This window comes from Telopea speciosissima, chromosome 3 (genome assembly GCF_018873765.1).
Source record: "Telopea speciosissima isolate NSW1024214 ecotype Mountain lineage chromosome 3, Tspe_v1, whole genome shotgun sequence".
NCBI lineage: Eukaryota > Viridiplantae > Streptophyta > Magnoliopsida > Proteales > Proteaceae > Telopea > Telopea speciosissima.
Genome location: NC_057918.1, coordinates 46,763,305 through 46,787,465, shown reverse-complemented (window position 1 = coordinate 46,787,465; position 24,161 = coordinate 46,763,305). Strand labels below are relative to the sequence as shown.

At 38.3% G+C, this 24,161-nt stretch overlaps 1 protein-coding gene across 4 annotated transcripts in view; it reads left to right on the top strand.

Moving 5' to 3' along the window:
• The window catches only part of LOC122656047, a 30,527-nt gene extending 11,596 nt beyond the window's left edge, over positions 1-18,931 (top strand). Inside the window, exons 4-6 of one of the 4 annotated variants that reach the window (XM_043850478.1) lie at positions 6-907; positions 13,421-13,521; positions 18,916-18,931. In XM_043850478.1, coding sequence (XP_043706413.1) covers positions 6-907; positions 13,421-13,426 — 908 coding nt within the window. In that variant the 3' untranslated portion in view covers positions 13,427-13,521; positions 18,916-18,931. Of the gene's footprint in view, positions 1-5; positions 909-9,343; positions 9,348-12,304; positions 12,312-13,302; positions 13,332-13,418; positions 13,522-18,915 lie in introns of those variants that run through there. The other 3 variants (XM_043850479.1, XM_043850476.1, XM_043850477.1) reach the window with 3 other exon arrangements.
• The last annotated feature ends 5,230 nt before the right edge of the window (positions 18,932-24,161 follow it).

Below are 24,161 nucleotides of genomic sequence, written 5' to 3'. Positions count from 1 at the left end.
GAAAGATCACAAGGAAGATGATAAAGAGGACGAGAAGGGAGGATTTATTGACAAGGTTAAGGATTTCATTCACAACATTGGAGAGAAAATTGAGGAAGCTATTGGATTTGGGAAACCAACTGCGGATGTAACGGGGATTCACCTTCCCGTAGTTAATCTGGAAAAGGCAGATATTGTTGTTGATGTACTTGTTACAAACCCCAATCCCATTCCTATCCCTCTGATAGACATAAACTACTTAGTTGAGAGTGATGGAAGGAAACTTGTATCTGGATTAATCCCTGATGCCGGGACTATCCATGCACATGGTTCGGAGACTGTCAAGATACCACTTACATTGATCTATGCTGATATTAAAAACACATATGATGATATTAAGCCTGGGAGCATAATTCCTTACAGGATCAAGGTTGACCTCATTGTAGATGTACCTGTATTCGGAAGGCTAACTCTACCTCTGGAGAAGACAGGTGAGATTCCCATACCCTACAAGCCTGATATTGATGTTGAGAAAATACACTTCCAGAGGTTCTCTTTTGAAGAAGCTGTTGCAGTTCTTCATCTGAAATTGGAAAACAAGAATGACTTTGACTTGGGCCTCAATGCCTTGGATTATGAAGTTTGGCTTGCTGATGCTAGCATTGGAGGTGCTGAACTTACCAAATCAACTAAAATTGATAAAAATGGAATCAGTCGCATAGAAATCCCCATCACTTTTAGGCCTAAAGATTTTGGTTCTGCACTTTGGGACATGATTAGAGGAAAGGGTACTGGTTACACTATGAAGGGAAACATCGATGTGGACACACCTTTTGGGGCAATGAAGCTACCAATCAGCAAGGAGGGTGGAACTACCCGCCTCAGGAAGAACAAAGAAGGTGGAGAAGATGATGATGATGATGATGAGGTACGCTGACTTGATTAGCTTTTTATTATGTTATTAATTTCTTGCTTCTTTTGGGTACTGTGATGAGCATTTATGTACAGAATAGGCAATTGCATATCACTGTAATAGAAGAGAAAAAACAGTTATTCTTTGTAATAGGCATCTTTAATGGACTTAAATTATGGGTAAGAGATAGGAATACATGATTTACTTTATTAGGTTAGTTTGAAATATTTTGTCATTAAATTATTGTTATTTCCTTGGGTTTTAAGGGTAGGATAAAGTCTTTACTGGATAGAACTCCCATTCCTATTTTGGATATAGTTTTAGTTATGTGAGACACCTATTCTAACTAGTTAAGACACAGTTTTAGTTATAAGGGACATCCTATTTGTATTATGGATAGAGTTTCCTATTTCAAGTATACTTTCCTTTCCTATGTATATACACTTTGTTTCTATATAAACAATGTAAGGCTTCTTACCCAAAAAAAAAAAATGTAAGGCTTAAAGCCTCCCTATGGTTTTTAAAATTGAATAAAGCTTGGCTTTGCTCCTATGTTCTATGTGATTCAGAATAGCTTCGGTGAGATGTAATAACAAACCTTAGTGAGATGCTAATGTAGGGCTGATGGGATTTCAGTCTAGTTCCATATGACATTTTTTGTCCATAATCTTCTATCCTTTTTCCATTCTTCTTTTTTCTTCATTATCATTCTGGAAAATCAAGCTATTAAAAACCATTTTTTCTCAGTTTATTCATATACCATACTTGATTGAATCTGAGATTCTCCATTAATGCAACCATAGATTTCAGATCCGATCATATATACAGTAACTACACTTCATGCTCTCTGGTTTCAAAATTCAATTTTGTTGCTGTTTTCTTAAAATCGTACTTCCGGTTGGATTCTTAGTTTTGTTCTATTTAAAAGATCAGATTATATTTTCTGTTTCAGATTATTATCCTATTACTTCTGCTGGAATCTATTGCTGTTTTAATCTTCTGTTGTTGGCTTATTTGATCCCTTTATATGCTGTTATCAGTTATTGTTCTGGAACTCTGTTTCTAGAATCCTACTCCTAGTAGGATTATCTCATATCTTCAGATCTGTCCATCAGATACTGATCCAGAAATTGGGAAAGTTATTCTTCTCCATTATTCTGACCTTCAACTAAAATATTAGCCCATTTCTAATTGTTATTGAATTATCTTTAAATCTGGTTTGGACCTGGCACTGCAATTCTGGTTTTAAATCAAGTTTCTGGAATTAATCCCCTAGGCTGCTAGAAACCCATCATTATGTCTCTCAAAGAAGACTGTTTTGAGCTCTGTGGTGCCTGCTAATTCATGACAGACTCGGGAAGAGCAGTGCTAGCCTTCAAACAAAAAGAACCACAACTAAATTGAACACTAAATAAAGAAGCCCACTGTACATGTACTAAAGAAGCTCTCTCTAGAATACCTTAATTTGTTCTTTCTCTATAGATTTTTCCTGTAAGAAAACTCATTTTTTTTTTTTTTGGAGTGGGGGTGGTTGTTGGGAGTTGGGAAAGACTGATCAACTGAATGATCAAGCTGATTGGTAATTCCAGCATTCACTAGGAATTGTTCTACTAATGAATTTCTTGTTCTTTGGAACTGGTAATGATTATTTAGTTACAAATATGATCGCTTAGTTTGACAAGTTATAAATATGTGATTTGTCTATCTCATTTCATCCTTGTCTCACCTGCTCTTCTTGACCTCTCCCTCCTCTGCTTATGTTTCCCACTGTGTCTTGCCTGTTTTGCAACACCAAATGTGTCTTGCCTGTTTTGCAACATCAAATCCAATTTCTGTCTTCCTTTATCTGTTCTTATCCAGCCTGCCCTGTGCTATTCACTCTATGTTACTCCATTTCTTGTTCAAGCAGTGTTTATTCTACTTTCCATGTCACTCCCTGTCTTGACCAAGCTATGTTGTTTCTTCTATGATTGTTGGGTTATATTTGGGTTTTTTTTTTGGTGTGAGGGAATATATATATATATATATATATATATATAATGATACCAGTAGAAATTAAAGGATTTAACTATATTGTGACTAAGTGTGTGATGAACATGCAGAGAAATCAGCGGAAAATAAAGTAAATAAACTTGAATTTAAACTTTTTGTGTGTGCTTAGCAGGTGCTGCGATCCAATAATGGATCGGTCGCTGCACTCAGAGGGGGTAACCCTTATTGATTTGCCGTTTGCAGGCAGTCTTCTGCTGTGCTTTGAAGGCGGCTGAGCCGGCCAAGTAAAGAAGATGATAGAAAATAAAACTTGATTTTATTTTTATGGAGAGATCTTGATTACAGAGGTAAGCTTGGAGATGACTGAACTTGGGTACAAGTAAGGTGATCGGAATAGGTAACTTACAGGTACGTTGATGGTTGCAGACATGGAAGCTTGAGATAAAAGCTTCGAGCTTGATATAGGACTTGATGAAGATCTTAGTTGCAGATCTTCAGTTACAAACTTTGACTTGACGAACTTTGATTACAGACTTGGACTTTGAATTATAAAATTTGAAAATTAAAATTTGCTGAAGAACTACTTAGTTCTTTTGATTTTGTTTGGAGCTTGAAGATAAGTTGCAGACGTTGCTTCTCTTCTTCCAAATTCTCCTCCCCCTCCTTCTGAGACCAAGGGTCCTCTTAAAGAAGGGTTGATGCTTTGTCTTCAACCTTATCCGAAGAGAATCTTCGAAGGCACGAGGGCCTGTCGGCTGGACTTGTCGGCTGCTGTTGGACTTCGGAGGTAAGTGGAGCCTACCCACCGAAAGTGGAAGGAATCTTTTGACTTAAGGGGTAAAGCCACCGAAAGTTAATTTGTCTCGAAGTGATCGTGGTGGATAGTGGGGACATGTGGCATTCCATGTCTAGGGGACAGACTGTTTTCCACATCGTGTCTGCACTATTTGAACTCAATGATTTTAATTGCCGAGTTGTAGCAATAGTGTGATAGGAGACATCCTTATGTCACACTGGCGTAGTCATCCATTTCCCTTTCGGGTTGCTCGGATTGACCTTTGGCTAGGATCCATGACCCGGGTCCACGGATTTTGAAATAGTCTTTTTTTTTTTTTTTTTTTTTTTTTTTAAATGGGGCCCTTATCGGGTTCTGTTTGACCGGCGGGTCAAATGGGCGGCAATGTTGTCCCGACCACTTCCTTTGCTTCTATTTGTTGAAGAGACTGATTCTGCTTGTTGGGTAAGCAGATTACCTTGGTCATCTGGGTCTTGGGCGAATTGGCCTTCATGAAGGTGATGGGAAAGGGAGTCTATGCTGAACCTCTCGTCTTCATCTTCTTCTTCATCACTTGCTGGGCCGAGTTGGGCGAGTTCCTTTTCTAATTGCTTCCGTCTGAGACGGATTTCTTCGTTGGATCCTTGAGATTGGGTAAGCTTTGGGATGGGCTTCAGCCCGATAGCCTTGATAGTCTTGTTTGTGGTGCAGTGGGTGATATTGCATCCGTCCCACCATTTGACATAGAAGGTCCTGGCCAGAATTGGCAGGGTTACTTCATGAGTCTCGAAATGTTGGACTTGGTATTCCCAGTACATAATCCATGCCAAGTGGCATTGCAGGAAAAACCTGAGCAGGTCTGACTGGCTTGGTGACTGGCTTGGTGTCTTTTGAGTAATTTCACAGAACTTTGCAAATACTTCCGTAAGAGGTGCAGGGAGTACTTCTTCTATTGGTCCATACGAGTGCCACCACCTGGAGAACCAATTGGGGATATTGCTCTTGAACTTGTAGTCAAAGCAGAAGAACCAGGAATGTCTTCCCTTTGAATTTTGCCAAAGGAATGCGTGGTGCCAGACATCCACGTAATCAAAATAATTATATCCTTTGGGGTTGTAGACTTGGGAGAAATCTCTGTGGTGAAGGGGGGACGTTCCCCAATCTTCAGCATTGATAATCTTGAGGATGGTGACCGAAGAATGGGTCACAAGGGTCTTGTCTTCTTTGTCAAAATTTTGTTTGATCCTGACAGAGTCAGTGTCTACGAGGATAAACTCATAGAATTCTTGTGTTTTTATATGGTTTGGGGAGTAAAAGTGCCAGTCTTGGTAGAAGATCCTTTTGGCAATATCATTTGGTGAGGTACAGTTCTGGGTATAATAGTTTTCTAGGATAACCAGGTCTTGGGAGATACCTTTGTTTATGTACTGGGTTTTTTGTGTGGGTTTTGGTATTTGAGTGAGTCTCTGGAGATTTGCCATTGACTGGGAAGAACTTGGTTTTGTTACTGTTTGGGATGTCCCTGCAACGACATGGGAGAATGGGACAATTGAAGTGGCTTGGGAGGAGCTTGGTATTTGTTTTGGTGGTGTTTTTGCATAGGCAGCTTTTGCTTTGACTCTTGAAAGAGGGTTGTCTTCTTTGGGAGGCATGATATAGATGCAGTTTATAGATTTTGGACCCTATAGGAATTCCCGGGTGAGAAAGTCAGAGATAGAATTCAACTCTTCTTTTATGTATTCTATTTCAAAATCAAAATTTGATAAAAGAGCTTGCCATCTTGCAAAAATCTGTTTTGATGCAATGTTTTGGACATCATTCTTTAAAACTTGTTTTGCAGCACTACAGTCTACCCTAACCAAAGACCTTTTATTGAGTAAATCTCCTTGGAATTTTTGAATGCATAAAACAACTGATAAAATTTCTTTTTTGATAGTACTATAATTCTTTTGGGCATTGTTCCATAGTCCAGAGGTATACTGAACTAGGTTTTCTTTTCGTTGGTCCACTTGTTTGAGGATACCTCCATAACCTAGGTCTGAGGCATCAGTTTCAACGATTTCGGGAAGTTCTGGATTTACAAGGGTTAAACAAGGAATTTTCTTGACTAACCTTTTGATTTCTTGGACTGCTTTTGTTTGTAGTTCTGCCCAGGCAGGGGCTTTCTTTTTGAGCGTTTGGTATAGTGGTTCACAGATCTTGCTTATGGATGGGAGGAAGTCTCTGACATAATTTAGGCTTCCTAAAAATCTTTGTAACTGTTTTTTCTTTAAGATTTGATCGGGGAACTTTTCTGCAAAAATTATTGTTCTCTCAATGGGGATGATAGTCCTTTTGTGGATATAATGTCCTAAAAACCTAATTTTGGTCTGGAATAAGTCCATTTTCTATTTTGAAAGGACGAGTCCATTTGTTTTGACTACTTGGTAGAAACTTCTCAGGTGTTTGAAATGCTGATCTATTGATTCTGAGAAAATCAATACATCATCAATATAAACTATGGCATAGTGGCCATAGGGGTTGAATATGTCATTCATTATATTTTTGAATTCACTTGGGGAATTTTTTAATCCAAAAGGCATTACGTTCCATTTGTAATGTCCAAATGGGGTTGTAAAGGCGGTCCTGTATCGATCTTCTTCATGAATCTGGACTTGCCAGAAACCAGATTTCATATCAAACTTGGAGAATATTTTGGCTTGATGTATTTTTTGGAGCAGGTCTTTTTTATTTGGGATTGAATACCTGATCCATTGGAGAACCTCATTTAGGGGTTTATAGTTGATGACTAAACGGGGGGTTACTCTTTCTATTTTCGAATTTTTGTTTACATAGAATGCCGCACAACTCCAAGGAGATCGGCTTTTTCTAATTAGTTTTTTTATCTAGGAGATATTGGATTTCCTTTTTACAGGTTTCTTGGAGTTCTTGGCTCATTTGAATTGGTCTTGCCTTGGTCGGAATATTCTTCTCAGAAAATTCCTTTTCATAGGGGTGCTTAACAATGTGTCTTTTGCGATGCCAAAAAGCATCAGAAAATTCTGAACAGAGGTTGTTTTCAATTTGGGTTCTTAACTGGTTTATTTGGTTCTGAGTTTCTTTCTTCTGTAGGATTTCTACAGTTTTTATGTGCATAATTTCCTTTTTTAGGTGCTTCAAGTGTTTTTCTTTGGATTTGATCCTATTTATAGAAGGATCTTTTGTTATTGCTAAAGCTTTTGAATTTTTTATCTGTTCTATGTCGGAGGGTTCTAAGAATTCAAAGCTCATCTTTTGTCCTCCTATCTTTGTGGTTAACCCTAAATTTGTTACTTTGAAAGGCTTTATTAATTCTATGAAGGGTTGTCCCAAAATTATTTGGCTATCTAAGTCTTTGACGAGGCTGAAGGGTTGTTTAAAACATATCCCTTGGTTGCATATGTGGACTTCTGGTAACTTGTATTGGACATCAAGATAGGCTCCACTGGCTGTGGTTAGCCTTTGTTTGGTCCTTTGGAAATATTGGGAAGGGACAAGTCCCTCTTGAATGCAGTTTAACTGTGCTCTTGAATCAATCAGGGCCACAGAGGTGAACTTGTAAGACGAGTCTATTGTTAGGTTGACTTTGACAAACCATTTTTGAGGGGAAATACTTTCGACATAACTTTGACTAGTTTCTGTTTCTACGTTTTGCTTAGATTTTCCTTTGAGTCTGACCAGTTCTTCTTTGATTTCTTTAATTTCTCTTTTTAATTCCTGTGTTGTTACTTCAAGATTTGTAATTCTGGTCTTCTCAGATTTTTCTGGGGTTTTTTGTTTATCAAATCTTTTAAAGACTTGGTTTATATCATAAGGCTTTTGTCTTTCCTTGTTTTCTTCTAAGGCTTGTTTAGCCTCTTCAAGACATTGTTTCCTGACTTGTATGTCAGTAATTTGTTCTATTGCATCAAAGAAGGATTGACGCATCATATTAATACTTTTGGTTTCTGAATATTCTTCAGAGGAAGAATAGGTATCTATGGCATTGGTGATGCAGTGGCATTACACTACATCAGGCTCAGAGTCACTGTTAGACTCAGTTTCTTGTTTTACTTGGTTAACTTCATAGAAGATTTCATTATCAGAGTCTTCTGTGTCTGAGTCGGACTCAACAAATATTTTAAATATTTGTTCATGTGTTTCATGGTCTAGGTTTAGCAGGCTTACCTTCTTAGCAGCCTTGCACTATTTGGCAATGTGGCCTAGTTTGCCACAGTTAAAACACTTTCTTTTATCAGAACTTGTTGAAGGTTTATCTTATTTTGTTTCTTCTTGGGGTTTCTTAGAATGAAACCTCTTTTTCTTGGAATACCTGGGTTTTGTGTAGAACTTTTCTGTTGGTTCTTTTGAATGTTTTTCTCTAAAATGTTTCTTATTTTTAGATTTGAAATGTTTCTGATCTTTTTTGCTTGAAGGAGGTTTAGGGGTTGGGAACCCATATTGTTCACAAAATCCTCCTAGTTCTTTGTAGGATTTTGTTTCCTTCTTCATTTGTTTTGCAAGTTTCAGGTCTGTACAAAGGGCTATGCCTTCTTCATGTATGGTGTTGATTAAATCTCCATAGGTGAGGTTATTATATGGGATCTCACCATTGTTTTCTTTTCTAAGTCTTTGTTTGATTTTTTCAGAGAAAACTGTTGGTAGTCCGATTAGGAACTTTTCTTTCCAAAAGGGAGAATTTGCATCTTCCCTGATTAAGACTTTGGTCATAAAGATATCTTTGTACCATTTGAAATCATGTAGTTTCCTACACCTAAGGTTTATTAATTGTTCAGAGGACTTATCTTTTAACCTTGAAGGATCTCCTAAGAAATACTTGGTTATGCTGAAGATAAGAGTGTTGACAGCATCTTCAATGGTTCTACCATTTTCTAATATTATGGTTTCGTCTTCATTGGTTTGAATTGTTGTTAGGATTTCTGTTTTTTGGTTAGCGGTTAGGACAAAGTCCCACCATCCTTTGAGTTGGCCTGTAAATCTTGAAACCAGGAGATCGGCCACAGCTTGGTCTGAAACTTCTTTGATCCGATAGGCATTTGCCACCATGGTCATTTCTTGTAATTTGTTTATTATATTGTATTCAGACATGCCATCTATGTTCCATTCATAGATAACACCACTTTGGTAGGAGGCCTGGGAATAAATTCCTCTATTCTCCATTTGCAGGTCTGGGAAAGTTGGTTTTGGGTAAGACCTTTGGAAGTTCTCCTCAATGACATTTATGGTGTTTGGGTTTTCTTGTAGGTTTATGGCTCCTACAGTTTTTGTATTGTTTGAGACTTGAGATTGATTTTGGGTTTCCTTTTGAGGAGTTTCAGGGATGACTAAGGAACTTAGTCTTTGTTCGATTTCTTTTAGGGCATCAATCTTGCTTAGAACTTTTACGTTTATTTTGTTTATGTTGTGAGGTGCGAACAATGGTCTTGTTGAGGAACTTGGGAGGTCTTGTTTTGGATTAGTTCCTGGGCTTGGATCAGGAGGATCTAATCTTGGTTGAACTAAGGCCTCGACCCTAGATAATTGTTTTCCTAGTGTTAGGAGATGTTGATTTGCATAATTGCTTAAGCCTATGAGTTTTTTCTCTCCTTCAGAGGCTCTATGTGTCGATCTGAATGGTGTAGCAGAAATTTCTGCTTCATTTATTGTTAATTTAAGATTTGCTAGAGGAGGGTGAATAGATTCTATGGTTTCATTTGTATCTGTCTTCCAAGATCTTGTTGGTTTCTGATTTGTGTTTAGACTAACGAATGGGTAGTCTATTTTATGATATTTGGCTTGAATTTCTAAATATGTAAAGAATTTGATGTTAATTTTTTGACTGGTCATGAATCCATACCAGTGTTCTCTGATCTTTGTTCGTTGGTCTTGAGGAACTGTTTCAAAGAACCAGTCTTTCTTTTCTTTGTTTTTGGAAGACTCGAAGTCTTCTCTTAGCATAGGTTTGTTTATTTGGAAGTCTTCTTCTAAGAGAATGACTCTAACACTGGCATCTGGTATTAGGGTTTCCATCTGAGAATACGATGGTGATTTAGGAGGTGTTGGAGTTGAATCTGAGCTCTGTGTCTCAGTTTTGTATTCTTGATACATCCCATGTAGGATGTTTCCTTGTTGTTTGATGCCGGTGAGGCAATTAGTTTAGGTAACTAAAATTTGAAGGCGTGCCGGAGTGTAAAGCTCTGGCAGGTTGTTCTTTGAGTTTTGAGGATCCTACAGGTTCTTTCCCTTTCTGGGTACCTTGGGTCCTATTAAATTTGATTGAAACTTTTCCGTCGATGGTCTGAGTGATATACTCGACCTCCCTATTGTCTATTTGAGGGATCGGAATCTGACACTTCAGTTTCCATTCTTCAGGGAGTGAAATCTCATCCCATTTTGAGATTCTTGGGAGAATGGTATACATCCCATGTAGGATGTTTCCTTGTTGTTTGATGCCGGTGAGGCAATTAGTTTGGTAACTAAAATTTGAAGGCGTGCCGGAGTGTAAAGCTCTGGCAGGTTGTTCTTTGAGTTTTGAGGATCCTACAGGTTCTTTCCCTTTCTGGGTACCTTGGGTCCTATTAAATTTGATTGAAACTTCTCCGTCGATGGTCTGAGTGATATACTCGACCTCCCTATTGTCTATTTGAGGGATCGGAATTTGACACTGTAGTTTCCATTCTTCAGGGAATGAAATCTCATCCCATTTTGAGATTCTTGGGAGAATGGTCCTTGCATGGGCAAAGTCCGTTTCAATGAACCTAGTTTGGCCTTTCTCAGATTTCCTTAAGGCTCTAGGGCAAGAAATCTTTTTCATGGCTTTATACTGGATTCTATGGACTACTACAATTGGTATGGATCCAGGCTTCATGTTGTAGCCATGGGACTTGAGGTTGATTTTGAGAGCATCTAAGATGTTCTAATCTTTGAGGGGCTTACTGATATCTGGATAGCAGTTGAAATGGATAGGTCCATAACACATGCTGGTCTCTATGGCTCCGATGAGGGAGTCGTCAGACTTGAGAAATCTTGTGTCTCTTAGGGCTAAGAGGATTGATGTATTAAGTCCTTCCCTGTGAAGGGGTTTTATAGCAACTTGGGTGTAGTTATATTTTTGTTTTAATTGTTCAAGACTTTTGGGGTTAAGCAGGTAGATTTTCTGCATATTTGGACTGTAATCTACAGTTTGCTCGACGATGTTGATACTTTCAGCGAAGTTATAAAAGTCTTGCTTGTAAGCATCTTTGGTTGGAACTTTAGGAATGGTCCATTTTTTGAGACTGCCGTCTCTCATTTGTTCTTCATTACTTATTACGCTACAGTTGGAACTCCAGTCTCCTAAGGTACTTGAAGACATTGTTCTGTCTAAATGGTCCATGATACGGGTACTATCCCCCCTTTAAAAGTGCATTTTACCTTTCTTAAATTGGATAAGGCATTACCTAGTGTTATACCGTCGTCTCCCAGACTTACGCTCCTTCGGCCGTTTAAACGGTTCAGTGCTAGGTACTATCAGTCTTAACCCACCCAGAAGGGCAACGTGCAGGTGTAAAGGAAGTCAAGTCACAATATCACGAGCCTATTCTTTCAGGCAATGGCTCTGATACCAATAGATAGTGCCTTATCCCATTTAATGAAATTAGTACTAGTATATATATTAATGAAGGGAGATTACATTAGGGTTTTTTTTAATACAAAAAAAAGGTTTTCCCAACCATTGTGAAAAAAAGCCAAATGTTGCATAAGAAATAGAAGTTGATTACTAGAGTCCATCTTAACGGATAGTTAGAAGATGCCATCCAAAAAATTTGGGTTTTGATATTGAGTAATACTCCTTTCACACCATCTTCTGTGCAGATGGATCTTAAGATTGTGAAACCTAAACTTAAACTAGCTGGTTTTTTGAGTCTACTATGAGAATAAATTTTTCAACACATATTCTGAGGAAATCAATCACCAGAGAGACAAAGATACTTGAGCTACAGGCAAAATTTTAACCTTTTCTCCAATGCATAGTAGATCAGCCCATGTTTAAGTAACGTATAGTTATGAAATATTTAAGCTGCATAACCCCCACTTCATCATAAATTTATTGTTATGTCACATATACTCTACATAACTACATATATATTTTATGTGAATTTTCTATAGAGACAACTACATATGCACTTGTATGTTAGTTATCTAATATGGTATATTTTGTGTTAGGATATTTAGTAAATTAATTGCGTACCAAACGACAACCATATTCACTATACATTCTATAAGTGTATTACAAGGTTTGAGGTGTCACCTAGATCTCGGTTTTTGTCTTGAGTTAGGAAATATACAAGGTTTCGGCCGAAATTTCGGCATTTCATCAAAATTTCTTAAAAATTTCAGAATTATTCCCTTGTTTATGCCACACACCATGTAAGTTAATGTTTTTATATTTGTTATTTCATTTATAATAGATATTATTCATAAATAAGTAAATATCCCTTATTTGAATCCAATAAAAATAGATAGAAAATCAATTCCAAAAGGATATAAAGTCAACCCCAATTTAAGAACAAAAATTGATAATATATTGCTAAAAATTGATAATACATTTCTTCAATCTAAAATTTTCATAAATCTTAATATGATAATACATTGCTAAAAGTCAAAAGAGTGACAAAATAATCATTTGTTTTTATTTCTAAAAGTTTATTTCCATTCAAAGCTATTTTAAATAGCATTTGCACACACCAAATAAGATTTGACTAAAACATAACTTTGGTAATACAAATCAAATTTGACCAATTTTAGATTTGTTGGAAAGTTGGTTTTGGTGCTCTACCCCCAACAAATCTAAAATTGTTCAAATTGGATTTATATTGAAGGAGTTATGCTGTAGTCAAACTTTATTTGGTGTGCGAATGTTGTTTAAAATCGCTCTGAATGGAAATAAATTTTTAGATACCAGAACAAAATTTTCGTTCTTTTGGTTTTTAGTGATGTTCTATGACAATAAAATTTATGCAATTTTCTAGATTTGAGAAAAACTCAAATATTTGAAGTTAAAAATCATCCCTACAACTAAAAAATTAGTTTTTGTTCTTGAACTGGAGGGTTGACTTTCTATCTTGTTGGAATTTGATTTTTTAACTATTTTTAATGGCTTCAAATAGGGGGTATTTGCTTATTTATAAATAATATCTTAAATAAATGAACATTTATTTAAATGAAATTTGACATAAATAAGGGATGATTCTGGAATCTTAGCGAAACATTGAACTATGAATACCATCCTAAGGTCTGAAGTCAAGTACCATTTCGGGTGTGATTTAAAAAAAATAAATTTAAGGGTTTAGTTATGCTTGACATAAATAAGGGATGATTTTGGAATCACAGTGAAACATTGAACTGACTACCATCCTTAGGTCTAAAGTCAAGTACTATTTTGGGTGTGATTTAAAAAAAAAAAATTTAAGGGTTCAGTTATGTTTATAGGGTCTAAAATAGGCTGTTACTACAAGTTTCATGGCCTAATTAGGTCATATGGCCCCCAAAACCAAGGGCTGATTTGAAAAAAAAATGCATGTAAGTTTCCTGATTGTCATCGGTATACTACAAGCACCTCATGCGAGATTATTACTCTGGATCTGTTTTGTTCTTTTTCTTCGGTAGTAATTGCTTTGTGAGTTGGGATGGAAGTTGAGATGCTTTAATATAACCCAAAGATTGTTTTGTCCTCTTTCTTTATTTTAATCTATCTAAACTAAGAATTTTATTTTCCCATGCAGGATTAGAGAAGGTGTTGCTTGTTGCTTAGGAAGTAGCTGATGTTTCATGGTTATATAATTAGAGGATTGTGGTAGGTTGAAGATGCTTGGACAAGGTACTTGTAATCTTTAGTGATGAATTAGATTGATTTGGACAAGGTACTTGTAATCTTTAGTGATGAAGTCGGTTGATTTGGACAAAATAGTATCCTTTAGAAACTGTACATGCACCTGTGGATGCATATTGTTTGTCTATCTGTTTTGTTGTTGAAACTTGCGGCGCTTGTTTTGTCTGTGCAGCAGCTTTTATCTTCATTAGATCAGCAAATTATAGCTGCTCTTATCTTCATGAGTCCTTTTGCTGTGTATGTTTATTATGCTATAATCTGTTTATTGTCCACTCTTATTAAGTGGTGTACCCAGTGCGCAAGCCTCCCACCACTGCGGGGTTTGGGGAGGGTCATCATGTACACAGCCTTACCTTTGCTTTGCAGAGAGACTGTTTCTAGATATTCGAACCTGTGACCACTTGGTCACAATGGAGCAACCTAACCGTTGCACCAAGGTCCACCCACTAATTGTCCACTCTTATTGTAATTACTAAATGGGGAAGAGTTCTCTGTGGGGGAACATGGTGGGGCCAATAGGAGTATGTGTGGAGACATCAATAGGGCGATCATTACTGATTTACATGGGGATGGGGTGGTCATTCCTAGGGATGTAAATGAATAGTCAAAATTCGTTTCCGTATTCTTGTCCATATTCGTTTAGCACTATCCGAATCCGTTCGAAAACTAGACGGATGTGGATATGGATAGGCTATAGCTTTCCGAAAAGCAATATTTACATGTAAACGGATAAAACATCCAATCCATATCAGTGTTCGTGTCCATTTAGCACTATCCGAATCCGTCCGAAAGCTAATCGGATACGAATGTGGATATAGCACTATCCAATCCGATCCATTTACATCCCTAGTCATTCCAAGATAATGTTCTTATCTGCCACGAACTTATGCACAGAATCAAGACTTAGAGGAGAGGTATGGTGGGATGTATGGCTGTTAAACTGGATATGAGTAAGGTTTATGATAGACTGGAGTGACCCTTTCTCAGGAAAGCCTTATCTCACTACGGGTTTCATCCGCGTTGGATTGACCGTATTATGTTTTGTGTCGAATCGACTTAGATGTCGATGCTCCTTAATGGTTCCCCGTTGGATTACTTTTCCCCATGAAGAGGCCTTCGTCAGGGGGACCCTCTCTCTCCTTATTTGTGCAGAGATTCTTTCTTCCCATTTGATTCATGCTCTGAATCAAAAGGTTATTTATGGCATCAAGATATCTAGGGGTGGTGAGAGCATTTCTAACATGTCTTTTGCAAATGATCTCATTCTTTTTGGTACTGCTACTGCTACAGAGGCTCGGGCTCTTACTTCTATCTTGGACACTTATTGCTCGATGTCAGGACAAAGCATTAATCTTTCCAAGTCCCGGGTTCATTATAGCCCCGTGGTTACAGCCTCCCTAAAAAGGGATCTCTCTGCTAGATTTCACATCACCCCATCCTCGGAATAGGATATATACCTTGATATCCCTCTTATATCGAGCAAGTTAAGAAAAGGTCACTACAACAATCTCATCAATCATGTTACGGATAAGCTTCAATCGTGGAAATCAAAGTATTTAACCTCTGCTGGGAAACATGTGCTCATCCAGTCTACTCTATCTATGATGCCAACTTACTATATGTCTTGTTTTCTGCTTCCCAGTTCTATCCATTGACAACTGGACTCTATGTACAGGAAGTTTTTCTGGTCTAATGGTGAGAAGTCTATGGTTCCAACTGTTAGTTGGGACCTTATCTGTCAACCCAAGCGATGTGGAGGTTTAAATCTCAAACGCTCTAAACCTATGAATTTGGCTTTGCTGGCAAGGAAGGCATGGGAGTTGCTAGTACTTCATAACTCCTTCTGGGGAAGAGAAATCAAGTTAAAGTACTTTCCTTCAACTGATTTCCTTCATGCAACGACTTCACCCACGGCTTCATGGGGTTGGAAGTCCATTATCCGAGCTAGAGCTCTCCTACTTCAGGGCCTGTTCATTCAGGTGGGCGATGGATCAAGTATAAACCCTTAGTCTGATTTCTGGATTCCTAATCACAGGCCGGGGACTGCTCCTTTTCCTAGTCATCGTAATGCTCCTTCTTTTGTTAGCCAATTGATTGATCATACTAATCATAGGTGGAAGGAGAATCTTATTTTACAATGGTGGCCTCCCGATGTAGCGATCATCATCCTCTCTATTCCTTTACCTTTAACCCCACAGCCGGATAGATTTATCTGGCTCCATACTTCAAGTGGATCTTTTTCTGTCTCCTCGGCATATATATTGGCTATTGAGGATGGTATACACCCTCCAAAAAAGATGTGGTTGAGGTTGTGCCATGTGCAGACTGCTCCAAAGGTTCTGTTCTTTGCTTGGAAACTATTACATGGTAGATTGCCCACAACTGATTTGCTGAATAGGAGACAAGCTTGGTTACCATTGCACTGTCAACGCTGTGGAGCTCTTGATGTGAATCCTAATCATGTGTTTCTCTCATGCCCTTTTTCTCAATCTGTGTGGACGCTTATTCACCCCAATCCGGTGGAAGGATGGTTGGATATCCAGGATAACTTACTGCTGGTTGTGGATAGAGTTAGTCCAAGTTCCTCTGCTATTTCCAACTTGGCGCTGATTGTTAATACTTTGTGGCATTTATGGACTGCATATCTTTCCTTTACGTTCAATCGTTCCTCCCCTTTCCCCAATGCTATTCTCCATAAAGCACATCATTTTGTACGAGAATTTCAACAACAACGTCATGGTCAGTATTGAGCCCAAAGGTCTATTGCTTGGATGCCTCCACGTGTAGGGGTGGTCAAGATCAATGTTGATGGAGCCAGTCAGGGAAACCTAGGTAGATCTAGAATTGGTGGTGCGGGAAGAGATAGCTTTTGTAGATTCCTCTTTGGTTTTGCAAAGGGTACTGGGGAAACTTTTGCATACATTGCTGAGGACCTGGAAATTCGACATGCTCTCCTTCAAGCTCGGGACAGAGGACTACAACGTATTTATATTGAGAGTGATAATCTCCTGATTGTATCCATTCTTAATGGCACTAAGCCAAATATCCCGTGGAGATTAAGACATATCATTGAAGACTATTTGGCTCTATGGCCTTCCTTTGATCGTGTGGAGTTTTTGCATACTCTTCGCGAAGGAAATTTTTGTGCTGATGCCCTTACTAGTGTGGGCACTGTGTGCTAGTTGTTGGATAACCTAGAGGGGGGTGAATAGGTTATCACTAGTGAAATATCGTCCTTTTTAAAATTTTCTTGAATTAAATAAGATAGAGAGATAAAATGCACAAATAGAAGACACCCAAAATTTATAGTGGTTCGGCTAAACTTAGCCTACGGCCACTCCTCTCAACCTTGAGAGAATTTCACTAGTTACTTCCTTTCAGTACAGTAGGTGGAAAGAACACATTTACAATCTTTTTCTACGGGATAAGATGATCTCAATCTTTTAAGGATAAGAGAATGCGAATCTTTTCAGGATAAGAGGATCCTTGCAAAACCTAAGTACCGTCTAGGCTAATGCAATAATGTTTTATAAAGTCAAAAGCATAAACTAATACACAAGAGAATAAATGTATAGATTACCTAGGCAAGGAGTGTGATGTGTACTCCTTGCAAGTGTCAAATGATGCAAATAAAGCCCATCTTTAAGACTTTTCTTCTTGGAGTGCAAGCATGTGAAGGTTCTTTGAGCTTTGAAGTCAATCCTTGAGTGATGTGGATGTGGATAAGAAGACTTTAATAATGAGAGCAATAATTGACTTTTCACCTTTCACGAAAGTTGGATTTTGGACTGTAGTAGAGAAGTGAAAAGGTCTGACATGTTCTCTATTTATAGGCTCATTAATGACCTTTAGAACATGTGCAATGTCACACCCCCATCCCGACAAGGGATAAAATATAATAAAAAGGGTATGATTAGGATGGTTACTAACATCCTAAACCGCCTCCAGGATCATGGACGCAGTGGCTTACCTTACAGTCACAAAAATGAGAATCAGATCAATTATCAGAATAGCGGAAGACTTATAATAAATACTGTTGATCCTCATTTAGGGAATAACTACAATGGTAATAAATACATAAGGTGGATTATCCTTGAATTTAAAAGTTAATACAATTGAAATTGTTTGATAAATACAGAGAAAGGAATGAAACATACATCCAAAAATATAATATTCAAAAGTAACAAGGAGAAGATAAACATCAACGGTCGTAGACCAACTTCGCATCCACATCCTTTACTAGGTCCTTTATCATCCACCGGTACCATACAACCTGCATCACATTCTAAAAAGAAGGATTCCTGGAGGGGTGAGCTTCCACTAGCCCAATGAGCAAGAAATTGAATCCACACACACACAACATATATAGGACTGCAAGCCGAACCTGATGAACAAACATCCTTGACGTCCCATACCACCAATGATGATTTACACATCAGATCCGATTCTGATCATGCGACAAATACAACAATATGATATGTAATATGAATAATGATGATGATTATGATGAGATGTAATGTATACATGAATGCTATGCTGTGTAGAGTAATCGAATTGTATCCCTGGTACTGGAACACACCCTCGATCCCCAACGATATACCCCTAACTACGTCAGTGGAAGCCTGCCCATCCCGGAACACACCATCGGTCTCCCAGCAAGCCTCCGATAATCTCAACCACGGTACCAGAATTTACCCTTGATCCCCAGGCTGGATTATTAATAAGGTGATACGGCGTAGGAACTTACACATCTACCTTCCGTATCCCTGGTTATGATGATGAGATGTAATGTATGCATGGATGCTATGTTGTGTAGAGTAATCGAATTGTATCCTTGGTACCGGAACACACCCTCGATCCCCAACGATACAACACCATTAATCTACGACATAGTAAGGTCATATCCCTGGTACCGGAACATACCCTCGATCCCCAACGATATACCCCTAACTACGTCAATGGAAGCCTGCCAGTCCCGGAACACACCATCGGTCTCCCAATAAGCCTCCGATAATCTCAACCACGGTACCAGAACTTACCCTTGATCCCCGGGCTGGATTATCAATAAGGTGATACGGCGTAGGAACTTACACATCTACCTTCCGTATCCCTTTAACATAAAAATCAAATCAAATATGCAACATGCTATATAAAACTATCGTATCGAGAGGTATTCCGGGTGCATCGACGTCCCATACCATCTAGTACCCGGGTACCAGCACGACACGGCATATGACAGGCCAAATATAATATATGAAGAAAGACATTAAACAAACCACAGTATCATCTCATACAATTTCAACCACATTTGTAACACATAGTCATCAATTATCACACACATGAACACATTCATAGATAAACAGTGTAAACATGTATTTATGCATGAAGTGCATCACATAACATGAATGCATCAAACACAACATTTAAACATAAAAACACTCAAAATAAAATAAGATCCAATCCCCACTCACAATATAGTTCGTGTTCCGTTGATTTTATTTGTCGTTCGATGTCCGCTAAGTGCGTCTCCTCACACAATTAATAAAGCCTAGGATAGTATAGAAAAGTGTTAGAAAGGGTGGGGGAAAGTCCCTTAGGGGAAACCCCATAAATTACATAGCCAGTAGGCCTTTAGGGTAGCGCGGATGCAAGCACGGTTGTAGGTAGAGCCTTGCATCCGCCCTTGCATTCGATCAAGGCATGATACAGTTTTGAAGGTGTTCTTTAACCCAATTTGTCCCACTTGGATTTTTAATTCCCAAGGACAAGGGAAGAGTGTCCTAGGGTCTACTAGGGACTGATTACATCATTAAATTCATTGGGTCTAGAGAACTCAAGGGATTAAACTCCCAAAGGTCACATTATAGGGTTTTGAGTAATGAAACCCAAACTCAACAACAAGGTTGCAAGGAGGGGTTCTAGGATTGTACTTAGAGGCAAGGTCTCATTAATGAGGTCCAACACTGAACCAAGGTCACCCCTTAGGAAAGGTTCCTAGTGGAACCTCAAGGTCCAACCTTAATTTCTAAAGTTTCCCAACCCAAAACTAATGAGGGAAAGGGGGTTTAAGGGCATTAAAGGTAGATCTTGGTACTATAATAAATCAATTAATTAGTATGATTAGGGGAACCTTAGGTTGTAATTAAGCCCCCATTAAATCCTAATAAGTTCTACTCCAATAGCCACGAAGTAGGCAAGGTCACCGACATATAACTTAAATTCTAAAGTTACTATCTAAACACATCCGTCAGGTTTGAATCCATTTTTGAGGATCACACACTCATATTAGGTCCAAGGTTTCTTCATAGTAATTGTAGCCCTTTGAGTCTAGTTTATAACGCAAGTTGAATCATATCAATACGATATGCGTAGATCAAGTTATGGTCAAAACAGTGGGTCAAGGTCAAATGTCAGCAATTCTGGGAACGGGCGGTTTTATGAGTGGTTTCTCAGAGAGCATGAAATCGTATGTAAAATCGACTTTAACAGGGGCTCAGGAAGGGTTCTTCTAGGTGCGATTTTACGTGTGGTTTTACCTCAGATGTGAAACCGCAGGTAAAATCGACTTTAACAGAGAGCTTCTTAAGAGATGGTCTCAGGGTGGTTGCAGGGGTGGTTTCTCGTAGGTCTTAAAATCGCAGGTAAAACCACCTGCTTCCAAACTCCAAAATCAAAGAATTCTCCACCAAGGCTTCCATTTTCAAGTAGATTGGAGGAAAGGAAACACCAAAAAGGCTTTCTCCTTGGCACATTAGGGTCCTAAGACCCCATTAGGCATATGCAACCCATTGATTCAATAAAGGAAAGCAAGGAGAACCTCATGTAGGGCATAATAAGGTAGAAACCCTATGTCTATTGATGGGGATGGGATTGGGAGCTTTGAGGTTAGTCAATGGAGTCAAATAGCTCCACAAAATCAAGGCCATGAGTTCCCCATCGATTCTTGGGTCTTAAAACAAACCCAAGACCGATTCTCCACCATGGCTTCCAACCCCAAAGCCCAAAATCGATCAAAGAGGGGGAGGAGATTCTAATGGCTTACCTTACCAATGAGAGGAGCTCCACGATTTGGCCACCAAGAGATGTGGTTCAAGCTTCAGCCAAGCCCTTCTCCCTTCTCCTTCCTTCACTTCTTCCTTCTTTTCTTCTTTTCTTCTCCTTTCTTCTTTCCTCCACGATTTAGGTTGGATGGGAGAAGTAATGAGGGATGAGTGCTCTCTCCCCCTTTAGACTTATTTGTAAAAATGGGTCTTGGATCTTTTAAGTCAAATGGGTCAAGAGGTAATGGGTCAATCCATGATCTTATTTAGGGTAAAGGAATGGGTTAACCCATCTTTGGGCCAAATAGAGTCAAATGGGCCCTCAAGTTAAATGGGCCTCTTAACTAAATGGGCCTGCCCACAGGTTTCAAATAGAAAAGAACCCACTTGGGGATGGGATTATAAGCCCATCATACACTCCCTTAAATAAGTGGGACCCACAATTGAAGTATTCCCTATTCAACCATAATAGCTCGGGTGGTTCAAACCCCGACCCGCACTTTGAGGACACCGAAGGGAGGGGTAAGTAATTAAATTAAAGGTTAGAACTTACATCTTCCTTGTCATGGTTTGTCACCCATGACCCGAACAGTCTCACCACGGCAGTATCAAGCTCATCACTGAACGGGGTGTCCAAGTGAGACGATGCTCTGAGGTACACGCTCTGGTACTCTTCACTTCCCGGATTAGTACTTGGAGGAAAATCAATGAAGTCGTCGTCAAAGAATTTCCCCCACCGTCGGTTGAGGAATCTTTCCTCCACAGGAAAGCCCGTACTGTGATCAATGATTTTGTAGCTGGATTTGACCATCATGGAGAACAGGTCACCAGCATACATGGCAACGGTATCTACATGTCACGAGAAAGAAATAATATTTAATTATATGCCCGGGGTACGGGTATAACATGCAAAATGTGCTCTAACAGATTTATTTTTAACCCATCCGATCAACCTAAAGATTGATCTGGTCGACCGGATCATTGTCCCACTTGATTTGGTTGACCAGATCAATTATGGGAACGTACCAGTGAGGCTACTGTTTCTCCCGGTCGATCCATACCCTGTGATCCGATCGACCGGATCACAGACCAGATCCCAGTCAAGGCATGATTCTTACAGTTTGATTGTGGGGATTGGTCTGGGACTTTCTCCAACCAATTTTAACATATTTTAAGGTCAAAGGGGGTTCAATTTCAACCTCCTAATGTCTCTAAATTGTGCATATGCTTTTTCATTTATTTAATGCAAATGCAATTACAAGTATGCAGTGAGTGTGTCTAAGTATATTGTTTGAGTTTAAAATAATACCGCAAGAGTACAGGTCAATCGTAGCTATGGGTCGAACACGAGGAAGTCAACCTTGAATAAATTTTCACTTTTAATTAACGCGAAGTGTACAACTTACCAAATATGGAAACAACCTATATATGAAAACTATCAATTATGGAAACTAGCAAATATAGAAGCAACTAAATTACCAAAGATAACAAATTAAAAATAGAAACTAGGACAACCGCTAAGGGAATGGATGAATTAAAAGCAAGAAAGTCACTTGAGAATAGGTTCCACTATGAGAATTAGGGCAGGTCAATGACTAGCATATTAGGGCAAAGCATGCATATGGCCTAGGTCTATAAGATATGCGGCATGGCTCATTTACGGCTAACATATCTTATGAAAATAGTGCTCATACAACATACAATGTAAATAAAAAAATACATGAACATAATGGTGTCACAATGGATACAGCTAACGAACATGTATATAGTTCCCCTTGGAATGACATACAAACTGTGGGCGGTCATCCATTGTAAGTCCAATATTGATCATGCTCATTAATCACATAAACAATGCTAGCCATTAATTCTTCCTTCTCTCATGTTTTCACCCACTCCCAAGAGGAGAGGTTTAGCTAACTATGAAAGCAATGACTAGGGAAGGAAGGATTGATGGAGAAAAAGACATAGAAATTACTAAAACTAAAATTTATAAGAAGAAGAACTTAGCTGATTCGAATAACTCCAATGAAGATGATTCCGTCACTTGCATCCCATCACTTGAAGCCGCATCCAATATTGAAGAATAAATTACCAAAGTGTATAATGAAAATTACATATATGATTTTAGGGATGGGGAAATAAAAATTATCCTAACAATGATTCTAAAAATTAAAATTACATATGATAACCTAATTACATAAGATCTAAAACAAAAACTAAAAAGAAGGGAATGAGAAATCAGGTGTAAGGAAGAGGGCTGCTGTCAACTAAAAAGGAAAACTAAAATTTAGAAGAGAACTAAACGAAACTGGGAAAGAAATTCTGCTACTGCTGTATTCAAAAAGGAAGAACACTGCCGCTACTGTAACAGAAAAATAAATCTAAAAGAGAAAAAAAAAAAAAAAAATAAGGAATCCAAAACAGAGGGCTCTCTCGAGTGCGATCAAGAGATGGGATTTTATATGGGGGGAGAGAGAGCTCGTGAAAGGAAGATGGGAAGGAGATAGGAGAGATGAAAGACTTTAAGAGAAAGTGGGAGAGAGAAGAGATACAAACCGAGAGGTTTTAGGAGAGAGAGATTGGAGAGAAAAGAGATTTTTCTCTTTTCTTTATTATATTTTTTTATCCTAAATTCCAACTTCACTAGGAATCGTTCTTGGGCTATATCTTTTTATCTTGGGTCCATATGGAACTAACCCAAGAATTAAAGTTGCATCATTTTAAATTTCAGACGATATGAGCCCAATATCCGATATCTTTTGAAAGATTCTTGATTCTCCAAAATTACCGTTATGCTCCCATGCTTGATTTTTCTCTCTTCTTCTTCTTCTAAACTCGAATCGGCTCTAATCAAGTGACTTTCGATGTTGCGCATTGGAAAGTTAACCTGACTGAATTCTTCAACCTTGTAACCTGACGTTTGGCTGTCCAATTAGATATGTATTCACCACTTTGACCAAAATGCTCTTAAACCTGAAAAATGACAAAAAGTACCCGAGTAGCTTTGTTCAATGTGGTAAAATGCATGCTTTATACCTTAAGATTTCACACATAAATGTGCTCATCATATGTCCACACGAGCATCTTGACTTTCTTTCTTGAAGTGACGTTCTTCACTCTTCAAAAGATCTTCTTTATTTGACAAGCTTCGTGCGCCTTCGAGATCTTGATCTTCAAGGCTTTGTCTTGAACGTCTTTGCTTTGTACTATGTGCTTTCTACTGATTTGACTTATTTGTCCTGTTGACATATAGACACATACAAGACCTTAACCACTATGTTTGTTATCATCAAAACACTTATGGAGGTAGGGTAGAATTTCTCAACAATCTCCTATTTTTTGATGATGACAAACACATGATTTGGTAGCAATATATAGCAATAAAATATAATGCAATGTATATCAATATATGTCAATTAAAGCAATCGAGTGCATGTATAAGAAATTCTAAGAAATTCACAAGTCATGCATCAAAATTCAAATCATTCAAATCATTCAATATCTTCTCCCCCTTTGTCAACAACAAAAAGGAGTAGGTAAGTCTCCCCTTGCAATATAGAACCATATGTAGAAAATATATATAATAGAGAAACT